The 20,123-nt window shown below is 39.8% G+C and overlaps 1 protein-coding gene across 2 annotated transcripts; it reads right to left on the bottom strand.

Annotated features, from left to right (window-relative positions):
* Nucleotides 1-591: 591 nt before the first annotated feature.
* LOC119789923 (plasminogen activator inhibitor 1 RNA-binding protein-like) lies at nucleotides 592-18,754 on the bottom strand. Of its 2 annotated transcripts, none has more exons than XM_038295120.1 (9): nucleotides 18,369-18,754; nucleotides 17,740-17,920; nucleotides 15,248-15,388; nucleotides 8,841-8,909; nucleotides 8,543-8,617; nucleotides 7,014-7,191; nucleotides 5,968-6,033; nucleotides 5,686-5,871; nucleotides 592-759 (listed from the first exon to the last, which is right to left on the bottom strand). In XM_038295120.1, exons 1-9 carry the CDS (start codon nucleotides 18,622-18,624, stop codon nucleotides 700-702), a joined length of 1,212 nt encoding a protein of 403 aa, XP_038151048.1. In that variant the 5' UTR covers nucleotides 18,625-18,754; the 3' UTR covers nucleotides 592-699. The 2 variants fall into 2 exon arrangements, with proteins under 2 accessions (XP_038151048.1, XP_038151047.1); XM_038295119.1 differs by having other exon boundaries at nucleotides 5,686-5,874; nucleotides 18,369-18,752.
* Between the last annotated feature and the right edge of the window lie 1,369 nt (nucleotides 18,755-20,123).

Genomic DNA, 20,123 nt, shown 5'->3' with positions numbered 1-20,123 from the left:
AAAGGAAAGAGGCGTTGACCTTCACTGCACAAAAAAAAAAAAAAAATCAAAACAAGCTTTTGTATTAAGTCACTTTGCTGGTTTCCCCTCTTTGGGTTTGTGCCTCTGCAAAGGAATGGGTAGTCAGGAGCCGCCTAATTACACTTTGAACCTAGCATTAGCGCACAATTCTCATGTAGTGTAGCACTACCGTATTGGGGTGGGTGGGGAGGGGGGAGCTTCCAGTAGAAGGTCTTCTACAGACAACTTAATACTTTGCTGAAGTCGTCAAAACAGGAAGGGAACGATTGGTTGAACTACACGCTTCAACCAAACTGCAAATGCAGGAATTCAAGCAGCACAAAAAAATATTAATGAAGTATGTATGCATCTCTGGGGAAACAAAAAAAAAAAAAAAAAGATAATCTGAAAACATCCCTGCTTTCATGTTCCCAAATACAAAACTTCAGTGTAACAAGAGGTCCTTTACTCCATCTGGTTTTTGTCTTTTCTTCTTTAAAACTCGAGTCCTCTGGTGGTGTGAGTGGTATGGGATGACAGTCTGCCATTTTTTTTTATGCTTTTGTATTTTTGGTTGTGTTTTTTTTTTTTTTTTTTTCTCCTTTATATACTTGAAGATGTGGTAAGCATGCAAGCCTCGTAGAGGAGGGGGCCCCCGGAAGGGCAGATGGGTGGGTTGGTGGTGAAAGACGAGCGTCTTCAGGCCAGGGCTGGGAAGGCTTCCGGATCGTCCACGTTGGGGACCGACGCGCCACTGGCCTGGAGGGAAAAAAAAAAAAGAAAAACAAGAGATTATTAAAAGAAGCTCAACGAGGGTTCCCTGAAACCGTAATAAATACTTCGTATGTTAGGGTCAATGGTGTAAATATCGGTAAGCAGAGACTGCAGTTGCTTAAAGCTACAGTGTGTAATAATTACAGGGATATAAAGTCAGAAATTTAATATATTATACATAACTATGTTATTTATCATCACCTATGAGCTCAGCCATTTAACCATAATATTTGCGTTGCCTTAGAATTCGTTATTTATAATTACATAGGAGCGGGTCTCGCAGCCATGGAGGCTGACATCTTTGTGCTACGGCAAGCGCAGAGGCAACAAACTAGCGATTGCGAGATCGCCCATTACGCTCGAAAATAACTACGGCAAGTTGAGAGAGATTAACTGAGACGGTACTGAACAGTAGATGGCAGTACTATGCCTGAGAAGCGTTTAGTCTGCCTGAAACCAAAGAAGAAGAAGAAGCAGGTATACTGCGCCTCAGTAACAAGAAAGGTGAAAAAGGCGGCAGGCGTGAGTGACTTTGCAAACTGTTTGGCACTGTGTGGCCAAACATCAGACGAATGGAGGATCATGCCTACTCTGTATCACAACGAAAAGCGGCGGACACCGAACCCCCGTCATCTAAGAAGCGGAAACACGACGAGAATAAACGCAAGCGTGACAAGAAACGACAAAAAACACGGATCAACATTGGCACGGCATTTACACGATGGAAGTCACTGATGGAGGAAAAAGGTTTTCAAAGTGACGCTCAAGTTGCCAGTTTTCTCTTGGACAGGTAATTAATCCTACACACACAATTGTCTAATATCACTGCAGTTTTTGGAGTACAGGATGCTCAGACCTGTCTAAAACAATAACATGCTGCGTGATGATGCTGTTACTCTCCAGTATACTTATTCAGCAACGTCCCTGACGTTTCACAGGTAATGATTCAGTAATTTTCTGTAAAATAATTTTCTGGATATATACCTCGGTTACTTCTCTCCGGCTCCTTTGGAGATCTTCAAGCCTTTCTTCCTCTGCTCTCACCCCGCTGGCTCCCCTCTCTCGCCTGGCCCTAGCTGCACGCCCACCCCGGCCTCTCTGTCCTCGCCCTCTTCCTCGCCTTGTAACCCCCGTGCCACAAACAAGACTTGGACTCTGTAAACGGGGAATATATATTCTTCCAGCGAACACAATCTTGCTGTTAAACTAATGACTACAATTACTTCGTCTGTTTATATCACCATGCAAAGCAGCTCACCAAAACGTCACAACGATGTAGAAAAAATAACGGGTATATTTATTATCTAAAGTCTACATGAAATCTATACCCTACACAGACTAATGAAATACTATCTGTAAAATTATCTATGTAAACAAACCTCATCACTTGAGAAGGTAGGTGATTCCGACGTCGTGGAAGACATTTTGTCCCCTAACGCTTGCCGTACTGTTGGGGGGGAGAAGCGGTGGGGGGGAGACGTTCATTTTGCTGCAGTCTGCAGTCTGGACGTTAGATGTCGCTGAAAATTACACACTGTAGCTTTAAAGGGTAACGCCATAGGAAGACGTTACTTGGATATAACCTAACGAAATATCTTCAGAACAGCTCAAAATGAGATAAAACTCATATGAGTGAGTAGAACATGATGTACCATATTTTCACGACCATAAGGCGCACCGTACTAAAAGGTGCAGTCTCAGTTATGTGTGCCATTACTATATTTAACACACACATAAGGCGCACCGGATTATAGGGCGCGGGTTTTATATACCGGTACATATCCTCTACTACGTTTAAATACCTCTACTGCGTATCTTAAAATAGAGCGGGAGCAAAACTGACTATGATTGTTCTTTATTCATGTATTTATTACAAAGTATTAATCAAACCCATCGAAGTCATCATCCTCCGTTTCTAAGAGTCCCTTTCCGTGCCGTGCGGCTCCTCGGAAATGATGCCGGCTTTTGCGAAAGCTTGAACAACAGAGCCAGCAGACACGTTAGCCCAAGCATCTACAATCCATCCGCAAACTGTGGCGTAACTGCATTCCACTTATCCTGAAACTGTGGTCTCCGTCGGTCATCCATCGCTCCCACGCCGCTCGCAGCCTTACTGAACGGCCGGTTCACACTGATGTCGAGCGGTTGAAGTTCCTTTGTCAGACCCCCGGGATAACGGCGAGCACAGCGTTTATTTGTTTCACCTTGTTTTTCACATCGGCTGTGAGATGGGCACGCATGGAGTCACAGATTAACAGCGATGGTGATGCGTGGAAAAAACCTCCTGGTCTCCTTACATTCACCTCCCTAAGCCACGCTTTCATCCTCTCCTCATCCATCCAGCCCTTTTCATTTGCCTTAATAACAACTCCAGCTGGAAAAGTCTCTTTAGGCAAAGTCTTTCTCTTAAAAATCACCATAGGCAGCAGTTTCTGTCCATTTGCGTGGCAGCCAATCCACGCCCACACTTCCCCCTTTAACGTTCTCATGGTGGTCTCAACAACGTCCGCAGTAACACTAAGGGCGCGCCGCACATTTTGAGGAAAAAAAAAGAAGTTTATATGTGCCTTATAATCGCGAAAATACGGTAATAATGTAAAATAAAGGGGCCAATGTAAAAAAAAACGAGCGTTCCCATCACTGACACCTGGCAGGCCCCCTATGAAATTGTAGACTAGGACGCCTCTTTGCAGATGTAGTGCTGTGAATAATTCCTCTTAAGGTCACCTGAATCTGAAGTGACTGACCGCACCAGACCGCATTCATACCACATCGCAGATTTCAACATGACGGAGAGCCGTTTAAACATGACACCAATAGCAAAGCAGACAGTGCTACTTGTAATTACTATGTTAATAACTGTGTATAGTTAGACGGTGGGTAAAAAATACACTTATGTTTCAAACCGCAAAAAAGATCTTAAACGAACAATGTATTTAAGTATTTCATTTATTATGGGTAACCCAGAGCATAAAATAAAACCATAACTGTTAAATACAATGTGTGCGACGATGGATACCTAAATTAGGTGCTTAAGAGGATTCCAGAGAAGAAAAAGGAAAGAAGAGCTGCTGGGAGAATGATAAGCATCTCCCTGAAATTAGTTTTTGGAACTTAGGATGTCTGTAACATGTTGGGGTGGGCCGTCACCAATGGTTCCATTTTTCTGTATGTGATCAGATACTACTGAGAATTGCATAATTGTTTCTTCTTGGCCGATTTCCGGAAATGTCGCCGTATCCTGAACCATTATGACATGTACTTCATATGGCGTCCACCCAGATGATGTTGCTTACAGGTCTATTGTTGTGTCGTTACGCCATTGCAGGGTTCCTACAGCATAAGGCAAGTTAGATTCAAGACTTTTAATGCCTCTCGAAATAAAAATTATAGACCAAATTAACAAGAAACAAGAAAAACCTGCTTGCGACAACTTAACCCAAAGGTTTATTTTAACATAAACCACTGCACTAATGTTTCAAATTTGGAAAAGCTTTCCTTACAGGAAGAAAGCTAAAAACACACAAATGACGGATATATTTTAACAATTATTTAACTGAATTCACAAACTTTGTTTTAGCAGGGAACAAAACAAATCAGTTTTAAAGCCCCAACAATAACCAGGGCTAAGTCTTTTTTGCAGCTATTTTTCTTTGTATGGTTTTCTTAGTATGTTTGATTTGGTGATAAGTGGAGGCGTTGCAGAGACAAGGGTGGAACTAAACTGAGAAATACCGGCTGTTTCTCGGTAACTCCATTTTGACGCTTTGTGTTTCGTGCTTCGCATGTGCGACTCCACTGCCTTAATTCCCATCGTTCTGAGCTTGAATGACTTCTTGCACAAAATCCACTGAGCCTCATGTATGTTCCCTGGTTTTAGCCATAGAGAAAACTCTTGGCTGGAGACAATTTTGGTTACATTTACACTTGCTCATATTTTCCAGACAAAAAGTTAATGGCGCATCTCCCAAATGTCCCGGCCGCAACAACGCTTTTATTGTTTCCGCTATCGGGACGGAACCAAAATGGCGAGCTGTTATTTATTTATTTTTTTAATAAAAAAAAATGTTTTCAATTTGAATGTTTCATTTAGATTACAAAAATCAATCGTAATAAAAATAATCCTATTTATGATGTTTTAAAAAATAAGACCTACGAAAGACTGATTGAAGACATTTTAATACCAATTAAGGCCTTAGTTTTATTTTGAAGAATTCAATGCCTTTTAAGACTTTTTAAGGACCCGTGGGAACCCTGTAATATCAGCACTGTGGGATGTCGTCCATGATGTCCAAAGGGAAACGGATAATATTGGATATCAACATTATTGGATTTTCATATTGGTGTATCCCTAACAGAAATGTTAAATGTGCTGGATTTAATAAAAAGCATAAAATAAACCTATTAATAAATATTCTAATGCATATATATCCACCCCCTTTGCTAAGAAGCCCCTAAAATTTTGCAGTCAATCAGGTTCTAAAGTCCTTGGATGAATAAAATAGGCTGGAAAACCTCTAAGCAGGAGGTCTGGCACACCATGAGAACCAAAGGAGCTCGCCAAACCAGTCAGGAACTAAAATAATAAGTGGTTTTACAAACACAGACACTTTTGGAACTTTTTTTTTTCTTCCTCATTTTGATTCAATAGTAAAATAATTTTTGTTTAAATGCTCTGCCCCCCACATCCAGACCTGCACAGGACAGGAGGGCGGACAAATGACCTGCTGTGAATAAAAACAGTTTGCATTGATGCGCTTCACCTGATGACCAAATGGGCATAAATACAGCATGGGGTAAAACTGTGGAGCAGCTTAATCCGTAGGTGCGACACATCACCACCACCCCAAACCCATCAGGACAAATCTTCACTCCAACTAAACATCCCAGGCGAGATTTGTTTGTCTTCACCTTTTCAGAACGTCCTCCCCCACACGCCGTCCGGCTGCCTCCACCGCCGCGGCCTCCCCTGCCTCCGCGAGCGCCGCCACGCCCGCGTCCAGGACGGCCGAGGTCTCCGAAGTTGATCTCCAGCTGGGATGTGATGTCGTTGGCTGGTTTGCGGAAATGGTGGTCTGCGGACTCGTCGACGGGGCCCTGCTGGTGACGAAACAAACGCCGCCATGTTTAACTGTCTTTCTATTTAGCCACTGAAAAAAACGATGGTGGCAGATTATTTAGAAATCCCGGTACCTTCTGGTAAAGAGTCTGGGATTCTGGTTCTGTTTCCGAGGTGTCGATCAAAGCTCCAACAGGCCTCTGAGAAAGACGACGGAAAATAAACATCAGACTTGTTTCACACATAAAAAACATTAAAAGGTATAAATAAATGTAACTTCTCTACATGACACTTTTCAAACCAGAAAGCCTTCCCTAAAGATGGAACTTCTACTCCAGGGATTAAAATAATAACAAAAAGGGGGGGTGTGGGGGCACGGGATCAGAGATTGTAAGAATGACTGACTAAATTTGACTTTTGAAAATTGCAGTACCAAAAACGGCCAGAAGATGGCAAAAGTGCATCTATATCTAGTGTGAATGAGAGGTTGTGTTTGGTGAGGAAAGCACACACCCCTATTTCTAATTTGCATATACGGTCAGTTCCGTAAAAATTCAAAAAACGCAAAAAAACGCGTAAAAATTCAAAAAACGGTCAGTTATTGACGCTGGTACATCAGCTTTTGCCGTAGCTCCAGGCAAACGCATGGTATGCGGGAACAGCGCACGAACAGCAGCTTGATGACCGGGGTCTAAATCAGGTTTGTGTAGCACCTTTTTGCCACTGCACTCCTTTGCTACCATCGGCTGACAAACGATGATTCTGCCTTGCATCAAAAAGTACTGCAAGAGGAAAGAGGGTAGTAGCTAAAGGAAGCGAGGTAGGAGGGCAAAATAGGTTTAGTGCCTCCGCAGCACGGGAGTCAGAATTACATCCAGGAGCAAATGGATAAAAATAAACATGAATCGATTCTCTTGCGGACGTGTCGATGCATCAGATCGTCGGCTGTTGGATTGATGCATCGATACAAAACTATTATTATTTACACCCCTAGTTATCATCATGGAGTTGAGTTAGCTAGGATCTTGTAGCCATTCATAATGTTATGACTGATTGGATTTTGCCTCCCTTTACTGATGATCTTCACCAGAGTATTAGAACCTCAGTACAAGGCTAATAAGTGTTGGTCTGAGAAACTCGGACAGGAAATCAAGGAGAGGATAAAAACAGCCATGCTTACATCTTCACTCTTGGACTTGTGCAGCACGTATCCTTTCTTCCATTGGCTGTCGGCTCCTTCGTTTGGCTTGCGGATGTTAAACTCCACCTTGGTACGCTCCTTGTCCTGCATGGCCTTCCACTCGTCCAGTGTCATCTCTCTGGGGCCTTCCGGTTTCACCTCTTCAACCTCGTTCTCTCTAGAAAATAAAAACCATTGAGCAGAGTGGGAACGCGGAACACAAACCATCAGCCCTTTGGGCTTTTTAAATGCTCTGTAACCCTGAGGCTGGGGGGCTGGGGTGGAGGGTCCGTCTTAGTGAGAAACATGCATGCAGAAGGGCCGGATAGAAGAGAACATTTGGTAGGAACAGGGTTCCTACAGCATAAGGCAAGTTAGATTCAAGACTTTTAATGCCACTTGAAATAAAAATTTAAGACCAAATTCACAAGAAACACAAGAAAAACCTGCTTGTGACATTTTAACCCAAAGGTTTATTTTAACATAAACCACTGCACTAATGTTTCAAATTTGGAAAAGCTTCCCATACAGGAAGAAAGCTAAAAACACACAAATGACAGATACATTTTAACAATTATTTAACTGAATTCCCAAACTTTGTTTTTGCAGGGAACAAAACAAATCAGTTTTAAAGCCACAACATAACCAGTGCTAAGGTAAATTTTAATGTTTTATTTAGATAACATAAATGAATCATAATAAAAATTATGCTATTTATGATGTTTTAAAAATTAAGACCTACAAAAGACTGATTGAAGACATTTTAATACCAATTAAGGCCTCAGTTTTATTTTGAAGAATTCAATGCTTTTTAAGGCTTTTCAAGGACCGGCGGGAACCCTGTAGGAAGTATGGAGGGAATTTTGTTCCTATATTTTTGCAAGCAAATCAAACCAGAAACAAAACTTTAGATAAAATGTTAAAAAACCAAAAGGATTTTCTAGATTTGTTTTCCTGTTTTCATTTTCCAAATTAAACGATTTATTTAAAAAAAAGTATTTTTTTAAATGTTATCTTTTTAATAGTTTAGTTTTTTTTTACATTTTTTTTCTGTTTTCATTTTCCAAATTAAATGATTTATTTAAAAAAAGTAAATATTTTTTTTAAATGTTATCTTTTTAATACTTTGATTTTTTCTTCTTCCCTGTTTTCATTTTCCAAATTAAACAATTTATTTTAAAAAAAAGTAAGTTTTTTTTTTAAAATGTTATCTTTTTGATAGTTTTTTTTAACCCTAACCGATTTGTTTTTCTTTCTTAAAATCTGTTCTTCAGTTTGAGTTTATATAGCATTATACTGATCATATTCTCCTCCTTTCATAGGGGGCAGGCTTAACGCTGGAAATTATGGGGGAACAATAGTCTATCGATCAGTACGGACGTTAGAGATAACATTTTACTGTTCAATTTTTAAAAGGATTTGAAAATATTACACCTGTAAAAAAAAAAAAAAGGACAAAAATAAAGAGATAATCAATGTTAGTCTGAGAATGTTTACCAAGTTCTCTCCACAGAGCATTGAACTCTTACTTGTTTTCGGAACCGGCCGGTGCGTTTTCCTCTCCCTCTGGGGTCGGCTCAGGAGCAGCAGGCTGTTCAGCTTCACTGAAAACAAACCCACCACTTTGTTAACACACTAGATCCAGCTTCCCGGGCTTCAAACAGAATCAGACAGCATGATGTTAAAAAGCTAAAACTACTTCCTCTTTCATTTGACCTACTCTCATGTTCCGGCATCAAAACGTCACTTTGAGTGTTTGTTACGAAAATAGAAGCACTTCACAGTGACGGCGCAGAGCCAACCTGGTTCCTTCTGCTGAAAACCCACCTGGCTTCATCCTTCACATTGCCCCAGTTGTGCGAGCCAGAACCGCCGCGCTTCTCCTCACCTTTTGAACTTTAGTAGATAAAAAGAGAAAAAAAAAAAAAAGCATAAACTTTAAAGCGGAATTTTATATAAAATTCTGTATGAGGAACATCTACCAAAGCTATAAAATGCGGAAATATGCAAATCTAGGTCGTCTATGTTTAGAACCACTTAAAAGAAAATATATATATATATTTTCTGCAGTTCTTCTACTATTCTGGGCATTTTGAAAAACTAATCTTTATTTTGGAGAAGCTAGGTTGTTACTTTCTACATTTAGTCATGAAATAATAGCAAAGTTCTGAGGTGAAGGTGCAGTTCATGGCCTTTTTTTTGTGTCTTCTGAACCAACTTAGGCCCCGTCCACACGAAGACGAACCTTGGCCTAAACGCACAAATTTTTCACCAAACCAGCCTCTCATCCACACGAAGCCGGCGTTTCGGGGGTCTGTAAACGATATTTTTTTAATTCAGCCTTCAGAGTGGGAAGATTTCGAAACGCCGTTTTCGCGTTTCCATCTTTACGCTCTAACCGCATATTTTTTTTTTACACGCATGCGTCATAGCGTCGCCTCTAAACACGCATGCGCGACACATCACAACAACAATGGCGCCGTTGCTGCTAATGCTACTCACCCTGCTGTCGGGCTTACCACAGAATCTTCTTCTTCTGGAATATCTCCAGGAAGAACAGAGCAATATCGACGACATAGTTCAGCACCTGAATTTGACTTAACCACGAAAATGGACCCGCAGGGCAACCATGTATAAATATTAGTGCGCATGCCCAACATTTCGACGCCTATTTTTGCTTTGGCACCACAGCGCCACTTACAGGCCTGGCATACGTTTTGCAGCGTTTTCATGCATTCGTGTGAACTAGGGGTGTAAATCACATCCATCATGGCGATTCGATTCAGTATCGATTTCCTGACCCAACGATTCGATTATTTTCGATACTTAAGAATACACCACGATTCGATTCGATTAATCGATTAATCGGTTAATTTTTTTTTATTATTATTATTATTATTTTTTTTTTTTACACCGTACAGGCTAAACAAAGTTTGAAGTTTGAAATAAATCAATGAAAGCTGTAAAATCATTATGCATTTTCTTTAGAAACAACAGCAAATAGAAGTAGAAAAGTTGCATCAAAAAATACTGCAAAAATACTGCACAATATCAGTGTAATGAGTTCAATGCAATACCTCGGCTCCAGATAAACTGTCCAACATATTTTTTTAGAATGTAATAAATATATTCAGGAAAGAGAGATGTTGCTTAGAGAGTTAGACAGGAATAAAAATAAACTAGATATAAGGGAATTGTTTCAAAGGTCATCTGGGGATGTAGTTTTTGGTAGTATTTTTAATTTTCTAAGAAGAACGGGTATTTTAGGGAGAATATAATAGTTTGTCTGGTCCATACTCCATTCTGGAAGGTGGCGGTAATGCAACTGTAAGTTGTTTGCCAACCGCCATTAAAAAAAAGAAGAAGAAGAAGGCTCCAGAGTGTTGACGTCACCGCCCCTTGAGAGACGCTCCGCTGCTCCTCTCCCAGATTGTAGCTGACCGCAAACACTGCACCAGACAGGAGGCCGGCTTGTTTTGTTTTTATGACTGAAATTGCGGAAAACAACTCGTGAAGTTTGACCCGCTAGAAGAGCGAGGTGCGCGACAACGCTGGGAGCCTTTTTCCAGCTGAATCTCCGCTCTTTTTGCCTCATTGTCCCTCCGTCGTCGGACTAAACTCGCCCCCACTTCCTCACCGCCTCGGCCGTATCTAGACCCACAGCGTGTAGCTCAGACCACGCTTCAATACTGAGCATAATTTAAAAATGTCTGTGTGAAGCTTGCTGCAACAAACTGCTGTAAAAGTATAACCAGGAAGCGCGGTAGGAGGGCAAAATAGGTTTAGCGCCACCGCAGCACGGGAGGGAGAATTACGCCCAGGAGCAAATGGATAAAAATAGACCGGAGGGAAAAAAAAAAACATTAATCGATTATCTTGCGGACGTGTCGATGCATCGGATCGTCGGCTTTTGGATCGATGCATCGATACAAAACGATTATTATTTACACCCCTAGTGTGAACGCTCATTTATTTTACGTCTCCGTCTTTACTGCAAACGTTTTGGAAAATATCAGCGTTTCGTGTTCGTTTTGACTTCGTGTGGACGGGGCCTTAAACTCATTTCTTTCCAGGTGTGATTTATGACATTTAATATCTTTTCTCACTTTATAAAACTGGGACTTTTGTCAATTTAATTTGGCATTTAAACCCCCTCTGATCAGAGAAACACAGATTCATTTTAATACAAGCACAGAAAAAACAAAAAATGTTTTGTTTTGTTTTTTTCTAAACAATTTTGTATTTCAGGCTGCACCTATAGATTATTTTAGCAATCAGATCATCTATGATTCATTTTTCGATTTCTACAAAAGAAAAAAAAAAAAACCTAATCGGACATTTTAAAATAACTGTAAATATGACAACACAAAATAAACATGCATTCTCATGTATTTGATTACATTAGAAAGAAGCAATTTATCTTTAATTAAGAAACTGCATTTTTATTTCTTTAAAACATGTATTGTTAATATCTTTAGAGCTTACTCTAAAATGAGCAAGATGGTTTTCCCAATCATCATTATGGAACATTTAGCTATTTATCTAATAAGCGTTTAAGACGTGAGATATACAATTACCTTACTAAATACACAATTATATGATTAAATGCCCTATTTAATAATCAATCTAACATTTAAAATTAGAACATGTATTCCTTTTAAAATTAATTAAATCACTTCAGGCTACAGAAATAAATAAAATCTGCAATAACTAAGGGATGGCCAGTCTGTATCATTGTTCCATATTGGGGCTGAAATGTTTTGAAAAACTGCTCTAAGCAAAAATACTAGAATAGTTCTCGATTATTTCAATTAGGGCTTCAACTAACAAATATTTTGCTAATTGATTTATCTGTGGATTATTTTTTAGATCAATCGATTAATAATCGAATAGCAAGAAGACTTTTTACGAAATGAAACCAGGTCAATCTAAAACTTTTCCACTTTAGGAGTTCTGGATAGAGCACATTTTTTTTTTTTTTTTTTACAATGTTGGTGTAATTACTGCTCTAAGTAGGTTGCTTTGTCAGCTAAAATTATGTTTTAGAGTCTCTACACACTTTTTTTGTACCTGCTATACTTCCTTTAACGATTAATCGATTACTAAATTAGTTGACGATTATTTCAATAATCGATTAATGAGATAAATCATTCCGACCGACTATTTTTCTGCTTTTTTTCATCAAGAAGGTCAAAAAAACTCTAAATACTGATGGATAAAAAGTCAAAAGTTGCTTTTAGAACCTGGAATGATGCTATATTTAAGGAAACGGTAGAAGAGATGTACTTATCTGGAAAGATAACATGCTCATATAAACACATAGGGCTGGGTGATATGAATAATTAAATATATATATATTAAATATTATGTTATGTTTAAAATACCACGTTTCTCTATCCAGGGTTTATACAGGAATGAGTTTAATTTTGAGATTAAGAATAATTTAATGCTTTTTTTAATGCTCTTAAAAATAATTTTAATGCCATCAACAAGTACTTTTGTTGAAATTTGCATTTTCCAACATACTTGCTTTACATTTACCCAGAAGCACTTCCGCGAAAATATATTGCGATATAATATATCTGACGAAAACGTTTTAATAAACTTTTTTTTTTTCCTAAAAAGAAAGCATTTTAAATGCCACAATAATCACATTTAATTAATTTTAATGCCAAATAAGGCCTTATTTAAAAAAAATAATAATTAATTTATTTTTAATGACCAGTGCAAACCCTGTCTATTCTTATGGGTACTTTCAGTTGACCATCACAGGTCCATACCCAACCCCAAACTTTATTCACACCTTAGTCATCAACCTAACACTTAAGCCTAAAACAGCATTCGTACCCATGGGAACCAGACACACACGTGTGTGTGTGCCTGTTAGGGATGTCACAGTAGTACAATTTCAAACCTGATATCAATACCCATATCAATATTCTCAATGCTGTTCGATACCATCTGAAAAAATTATAAAAACATAGTTATTAACATTTAAAACTGACTTTTTTCTATCTCAACACGCGGCATTGCTTTCTCAACAGAAACAGTGATCATACTGGTTGAATAAGAGCACCAGTAAATGTGCACAAAACTAGAAAAGCACTCCGAGCGCAGACCTCCGCCAAGCAGGAATTCTCCCCTCTAATTGTAACTTACAGCTTTAGCTAAATCTCACACATGATCTGGATCATTTCCAAATATAGATGAATTGTTCCTTGGCATAAGGAGCAACACTGGTAAAAATGCTCCATAAAATCCATCCATTCGTTTTTCGATTGGCCCTTTTATCAAACCAACAACGTTTTTATCTCCAGTAAAATATCTCAGACTTTTTGAGTCCCATGCTGAGGCTGTCCATACTCACTGCTGCCACCCTCTGGTTTAACGGGGAACTGCTTGTTCTATCACCATCTCTCAATGTCAAAGAACTAAAAAAAAAAAAACAAAAAAAAAAAAAAAAAAATTCCTGTTTTAAGTTTATGAGCTGGATCATCACAAAAAATTCACGAATTCTTCCCTGGACTGAGGTGCACCTCACATAAAAATGTCATTTAACCTGTCAATACCTTTTCACGATATCCTGTACGCAGACAAACACACAAACTCTCCTAAATGCATAACTTCAAAAGCTGCTAGGAGGGTTTAAAATGTCCAGTCACTCATTACTCTGTCTTAATTTGTAGATGTTGACACCCACAGCATGACGCCACCTCTGTTCCTACTATAAATAGTTGCCATTTATGATAAGAAGAGCAGAAAAAAAGTTAAATGTTGCTTAAATTAGAGTAAACTAAAGTTGGTATTTAGAAAACAAATCCTATTATTGTCCCACACTGGGGAAATTCTGGTGTTTACAGCAGCAAAAACATTATAGAAAAAAAATGGTCAGACAAATGTGGACTTGAGAAAAATATATGAGAATAACATAATAGTTAGGAGTTAAAAGATAAACAAAATAAATACTGTACTGTAAAGTGTTTTAACAATATAAAAAAACTGCACCTATGGACTTATGCTGGATTACTACATTCAGGGCCGGATCCATCAAAGGTTTGCGTGTATAAAAACGTGAGCTATTTCACTGCGCACGCTAAAAAATGTACAAACCGATCTATCAACAGCGTGCTAAAAGAATATGGTCTTTAAAACGTGCTAAATAGCGCCTCTTATCCATTTAGTACTTTTTCTGCAATGAATATGCAATTTGGGGCGTTTACACGCAAAAGTGCGTCTTGTGGGAGGAGAACATGTAAATATATTAATTTAGCACTCGCAAAGAGATTTATCAAACCTGAAAGCAATTTTGCTAACGGTATCTGACTCTATATTTAACACGTTTCAAAAGAAGGTGCAAATGGTCTGTATGCGTAATTGCGCACACATGGCAGCGGTTATTGTCGCAAGAAGGAGACATCGAAATGAAGCAAGGAGACGCAGAGAACGCATTTTTTCACTCCGTGTGAATATTTTTGGAGTGAACGAGGAAACGATCATCAAAACATATCGTTTATCCAGCATTGCTATTTTGGAGCTGCAATTCCAGTGATTTGCTCCTCACAGAGCGTCAGCTGTACTTGTTCCTCAATGCTGGTCAGAGGCATCTCATCTACTGTGCCCCCTCCTGTTTTGTTTGCAGATGTTTTTTTTTATATGCCAGTTTTTCTTTGGTTCGCCTTCTAATATCCTGGTATCTTTTTTTTTTACTTCATCCACTGTTCGCAAGGTTTCACGGACAGCGTTTACTTTATTACAGATTTGTTCACATATAGCGTTCCTCTGTGTGACAGTCACACTTCTTTGCTGTAGCTCATTTAAATGTTTGTTGGCTTCATCCACCAACACCTCCATTTCCATGGGGTCGACTTTCCTTTTGCGCTTTCTGCTGTCCAAACTCGCCATGCCGCAAACCACAAAATGCGCAAAACCCTCATTTAAATAGGGTGTCTCCAACAGTTTTGCACCTGCCACCAGTTACGCAATCGCTCTTGTTAAATCAACCGCAAACCATGGTTCAGCCCCTCGCGCAAAATTCCAGTTTGCGAGCGCAAATTACTGCACGCAAAATTGGATCTTGATAAATCCGGCCCAAAGTCATCTTTTTAAACAAGATTGGCAGCAGATTTTTATTTTTATTCAGGATGCTAACATTAGCCTACAAGCATCAGCTGCTTCCATCCAACATGTTTTGATCTTGTGACTCCTTGCAGTTAAAAACTTCATGGCTCACTCACGATTTGTCGTTGGCGCTGTGCCTGTCGAATTCCCGTTTCCCTCGAGAGTCGAAGCCCTCGCCGCGGCCCATGCCGCGTCCTCTACCACCAAGTCCCCCCCGTCCGCCGCCACGTCCCCTAGGAGGCCTGTCTCCTGAGGGCCTGATGGACAAACACAGAAAACACAGAACAGTTAACTGGAAGGGTAATCAGTCACCTGGACACACAGAGCAGCAGTCTCTGGTTGCTCCGTCACTTCTTGGTTTCAGTTTACATCACATGATGCTGAAAAACCAAACTTGGGCAGATGCCTGATAAACATACAGCTCATCACTCAGAGGCGTTGCTAGACTAAATTTACCACGGAGGCCAATGTGTTTTCATGGGGCAAGAAAAACAAACAAAAAATTTATGAAATCAACAGGGCACAAGTGCACCGTTTAGAATATTAAATGAGCCACAAAGTTACAAACCGTTGAGGTGACAGATGAAAACTGTAGCCTTTTATTAATAGGGGTGGAGCTTAAAGCTGATTGTAACTGCTCGTTAAGTATTAAAGTGAATTGTAGAGGCAAAACATTAAATCTGCGGCAAAACCGTAACGCTCTTTTCTGTCAGCACATGTAAGAATTTAGTATTGGACTGCAAAGACAGACAAAAAAAAAGTACAAATTTCTTGATATAAGCAATGATCTTCACATAAGATCATCAGGAAAAGTTTAGTGTTTTGTTTTTTAATTAATATGTAAATCATCTTATTCAGTAGGCAAATTATCTAACCTTTCAGCAAAAATCAAGGGAGGAAAAAATGACGCTTAATTCAAGAAAAATTTAAATTTTTTCCCACTTTTTTAATACTGGAGCCACAGCAGGACCTGTTCTATAGGGGTACTGTCCAGTGTTCATTTCGTAAACCAGGATGATGACGTTAACGCCCCCTTTTCCCCGTGACGATAACACACAAGACCAGACGATATTTACAAGCCATGGATGAATGGACATTAAAAAATGTAATTGTTTATAATTAATTAAACTTCATAGAAGATTATGCGTTGTTGTCCTGTTTGTCCCTACATGACGCCTGTCCCACAGTGCCTCGCGCCGCTCGGTCAGTAGTATCAGAGGGCTTATACTCCTAGCTCAACTTTGCAGTCATGGCGTCGGGCTCGGATACCGGTGTACGGTTTGTTGGAGGAGCTGGGTGAAAACAACACCTGGTTGTATGGAGCCATTTCGTTTACAACGCAAAGGACAACAACCTGCCTGATAATGATTGATCATGCCGACACAGCGACACCACAGGTTGAGGTGTGACACAACGAGAAGCGCAACAGTTCAGTCTAAAGAACATGGCGGCTTCAGCCGATGAAACTAGCGTTAGCGTGGCTATCGAGCAAGTTTGATCGGAATTACAGAGTATTTCTTCACTGAAAGAAAACACTGCTCTGGAGGCTTTTCTCAGAGGAAAAGATGTTTTTGCTCTTCTCCCGACTGGTTTCGGCAAGAGTAGCCTGGCTTGTGTTTTCGTCGTCGCTCTGTTAGTATGCTTCGTTGATCTGATTGGTTTATTTTAGGGATGCACGATATTGGGATTTTGGCCGATATGCGATAAGCCGACATTTTAAAACTAATGTAGCCGATAACCGATATCGATACTGATGTTAAAGCTGGACAAAAATAAGTAGTCATTGAAAATAGCAGTTTTGTTATCCATTTCTGACACTTTGAAAAATAACATACTCAAATATATTTTCATATGCTGATATCAAATTGATTTTTAAAAACGCGGTATCGATCTATTTTACTTTCAAAATCTCGTGAAATTTCATCGTTCTGTTACAAACTCTGATGATATTTTGCAAATTCTTGTGAGATTTTGTTAGTAAAATAGATCGATTCCGTGTCAATATATCAACATATAAAAATATGGCAAAATTTTGTGAATTTTCGGGGGATTTCGTAGCATAACGATGACATATAGCAATATTTCATTAGTAAAAGAGATTGATATGGTGTTTTTAAATGGCAATATATCAGCATATGAAGATATTGTGATATTTTAATGTATCAAAATTTTTTTCCTCGTCTTTAGAAGTTTTTAAGTTTGTAAAAAAAGAAGTTTTTGAGGAAGAAGAAGAAGTAGTATTTATTTATTTTTTTAGACATTAGAAACTCAGAAGCTGATCAAATATCGGGTTAAATATCGGTGGGGTGGCCGATGTCCGATATTCAGTTTTAAGGCCGATACCGATAGGGGGCCGATTATATCGTGCATCCCTAGTTTATTTGGCCCGTCTTCATAAAAAAAAAAAAAATCGGAATTGAGCATCAAGACCTGCAGTCTGAACGTAGCCTAAGACTAAATTGGGAAGGTAATAACTAAATATGACTTGGACTAAAATTGATTTTCATCATTGTGAGTAAGACTAAATAAAAAAAAAAGCTGAAAAAATTAACAGCCCCTGATGGCCCCCTTTTAGAACCGCACATGTCATCACGCATCAGTTTCTCACTTGTCTACAGGGAAATCTGCGCCTCCCTCTGTCTTCTCCTCAGCGGGCTTCTCGAAGCGCCGTTCCCGGGGAGGTCTCCGGTCCGGCCTCTTGTCTGCAGGTCGTCCTTCTCCCTGCCCGCCTTGGTGCTGGGATCCAGACTGACCCTGCTGCTCCGGTCTTCTGCCCACCCGCCTGATTCCTGCAACATCCAGAGATGACCATAAATATAATGACTAACGTGCAAAAGCAAACCCCAGCATATTATATTGTAATCTACTGTGCTTTTATTTAAGCTATTCATGTAAGACAAAAAGAGGCTGAAAGAAGTTGAAAGCAGGAGGACTGTTTGGATTCCTTGCAGCAGGTGTTTTATCTTTCACTGAGCATCATCCAGTCAGATGCTGGAGGAAAAAGCATATCTGCGACACAAACACCCAGCCAGCCTCCTCTGGACTCCAATGCCGGCTTTCACCTCCGCATTTCAACTATAATCCCTCAAACACGCATGTGTGGCTCCCTCTGCTCTGTGGTCCTCATCCGTCTGTCCTCTAAACACAACAGCCCAGGGTCCATGTTGACCTCAGCAGCTCCTAACGTTGCTAAGCAAAGCCGCACATGACAGCCGAGAATAAAAAATAAACTATTACCTTCTTTCTTCAGAGGAACCGGCGCCTGAGACTCCTCCTTTTTGTCCAGCAGCGGGTTTTTCCTGTCCTTCTGGGACTCCTTCTTCGGCTGCTTTGCGGCTTGAGCCGCGGTTTTCGTAGAGCCAGCGGCGGCCGCCTCCTTCTTCTTGTTTTCAGCGGCTTTCAGGATCTCGAACGGGTCGGACTCGTCGTCCAATAGCTGGTCGAACCTGTTGGTCACGACGCAGCCGAAGCCTTCTTGCAAGTGTCCGGGCATGATGGCGCCCCTTCGACGGGATTCACCTCCGATTCTACGAGGCTTGATGCGACCGAATCGCTGGATGCTGCCACAAGATGGCTGAGAGAGCTGCCCCCTTCTCTTCCGGTGCGAGCATCATCCGGGACACCGAGCGGCGCGCGCCACTCTGAGCACGCGGTGGAGTCCGTGTGTTTATTTACAATCGTGACGGAGTCTCCCCCCTCCCTTCAGAAATATTCTAATTATAGTGAAGTTTAGCGTGTCAGCGGGAAGAGAGGCGGGTCTGCTCAGAGATTTACAGAAGCTTTGTAAACCAAGATGGAGGAGGAGTGGCAGAGCGGCTCAGTAGTTGGAGGTTTTGTGCTGGAAAATGCAGGGAATACACTGAAGAGGTCAACAGCAACTTCTGATTTCACTGTTGTTTTTATTATTTAAATAAAAAAAGGGTATGTCATCTCCAGCTTTAAATGTCTAGTTGATGTTTTTTTTTTAACAGGACCCCTAATCAAAGATACAAAAGTGTGGAAAACATGTCGCCAAAGTCACTTCACCAGTAACCAGCCAATATATAAAATGAAGGGCCAGTTTTTCACTTCATTATGGTCACAATGTCACAGTAATTATCATTTTCTAACACACTTACATAGGCAGTAGTCTAGTTGTAGGGGGATGGTGGATTTTGTTTTATGGAAGCATACTTAGCCTAATTAACATAGTCTATTAACCTAAAGCACTATACATGTCAGGTACACCGGTCATTGCCCTTGGCCAAGTACAGTAGAACTGCAGTGCCCCTACATAGTTAGGGACTAATTTCCCACTGGCATTAGCTTCATAGTCATGTTAGGGCAGGAGACCTTCTATATAATGTTTAGTTTCAAGTTCAGGATATCTACCTTTTATTACATGTTAATACCAATGCAGATTACTGTATCAACTGGATACACCATTTGACTACTGATAGTCTTTAGACGCAGGGTCACCAACGTGGTGCTTGAAGTGCACCAATGGGGCCCTCAAGTACTGGGTGCCCTCAAGGGGTGTGGAAAAAATGTTTTTGGCAATATATCATGATTTTATGGCTGTCTGATATATCGATCTTTTAGTTCCTAGTATTAATTTATTTTAAAGCAAAACATTTTTACTTAAACTAAGAGAAAATTCAATTCATGTTATTTATATAAACGACATTTATATAAATTAATTCAAAACACTTAATCTCAAGGCACTTTAAAGTTCACCAGATCATCCAGTCAAATTGATTCAAAGTTTTCTATCTAAGGAAAACCAGTTGCACTGGATAAACAATCTAGAAATAATTAAAAAAATCTTGAATTAAGTGTATTTACCCTTGATTTAAGTAGGTAAATGAAATAGTTTGCCAATGGAATCAGTATTTTTACTCTTAAAATAAGATAATTAGATAATAGTCACTTGAAAATAAAAAATGCAATTGTGTTTTCTTATTTTAAATCTAAATTGTCTTGTTCCATTGGCAGAATGTCTCTTTTATCTCC

The sequence above is a fragment of the Cyprinodon tularosa genome, unplaced genomic scaffold, assembly GCF_016077235.1.
Source record: "Cyprinodon tularosa strain WSP-4 unplaced genomic scaffold, ASM1607723v1 ctg350, whole genome shotgun sequence".
In the NCBI taxonomy this organism is placed as follows: domain Eukaryota; kingdom Metazoa; phylum Chordata; class Actinopteri; order Cyprinodontiformes; family Cyprinodontidae; genus Cyprinodon; species Cyprinodon tularosa.
Note: the sequence above shows the minus strand (reverse complement) of the source record. Positions and strands in the feature narration are given on the sequence as shown.

Excerpts from the sequence above, each read along its gene's own strand:
- LOC119789923 (XM_038295119.1), bottom strand. The coding sequence starts at position 18,624 with ATGCCCGGACACTTGCAAGAAGGCTTCGGCTGCGTCGTGACCAACAGG. Across the intron at positions 17,921-18,368 it reads GGTTCCTCTGAAGAAAGAAG|GAATCAGGCGGGTGGGCAGA; the intron begins GTAATAGTTTAT and ends TGGATGTTGCAG. Across the intron at positions 760-5,685 it reads GGGGAGGACGTTCTGAAAAG|GCCAGTGGCGCGTCGGTCCC; the intron begins GTGAAGACAAAC and ends TTTTCCCTCCAG.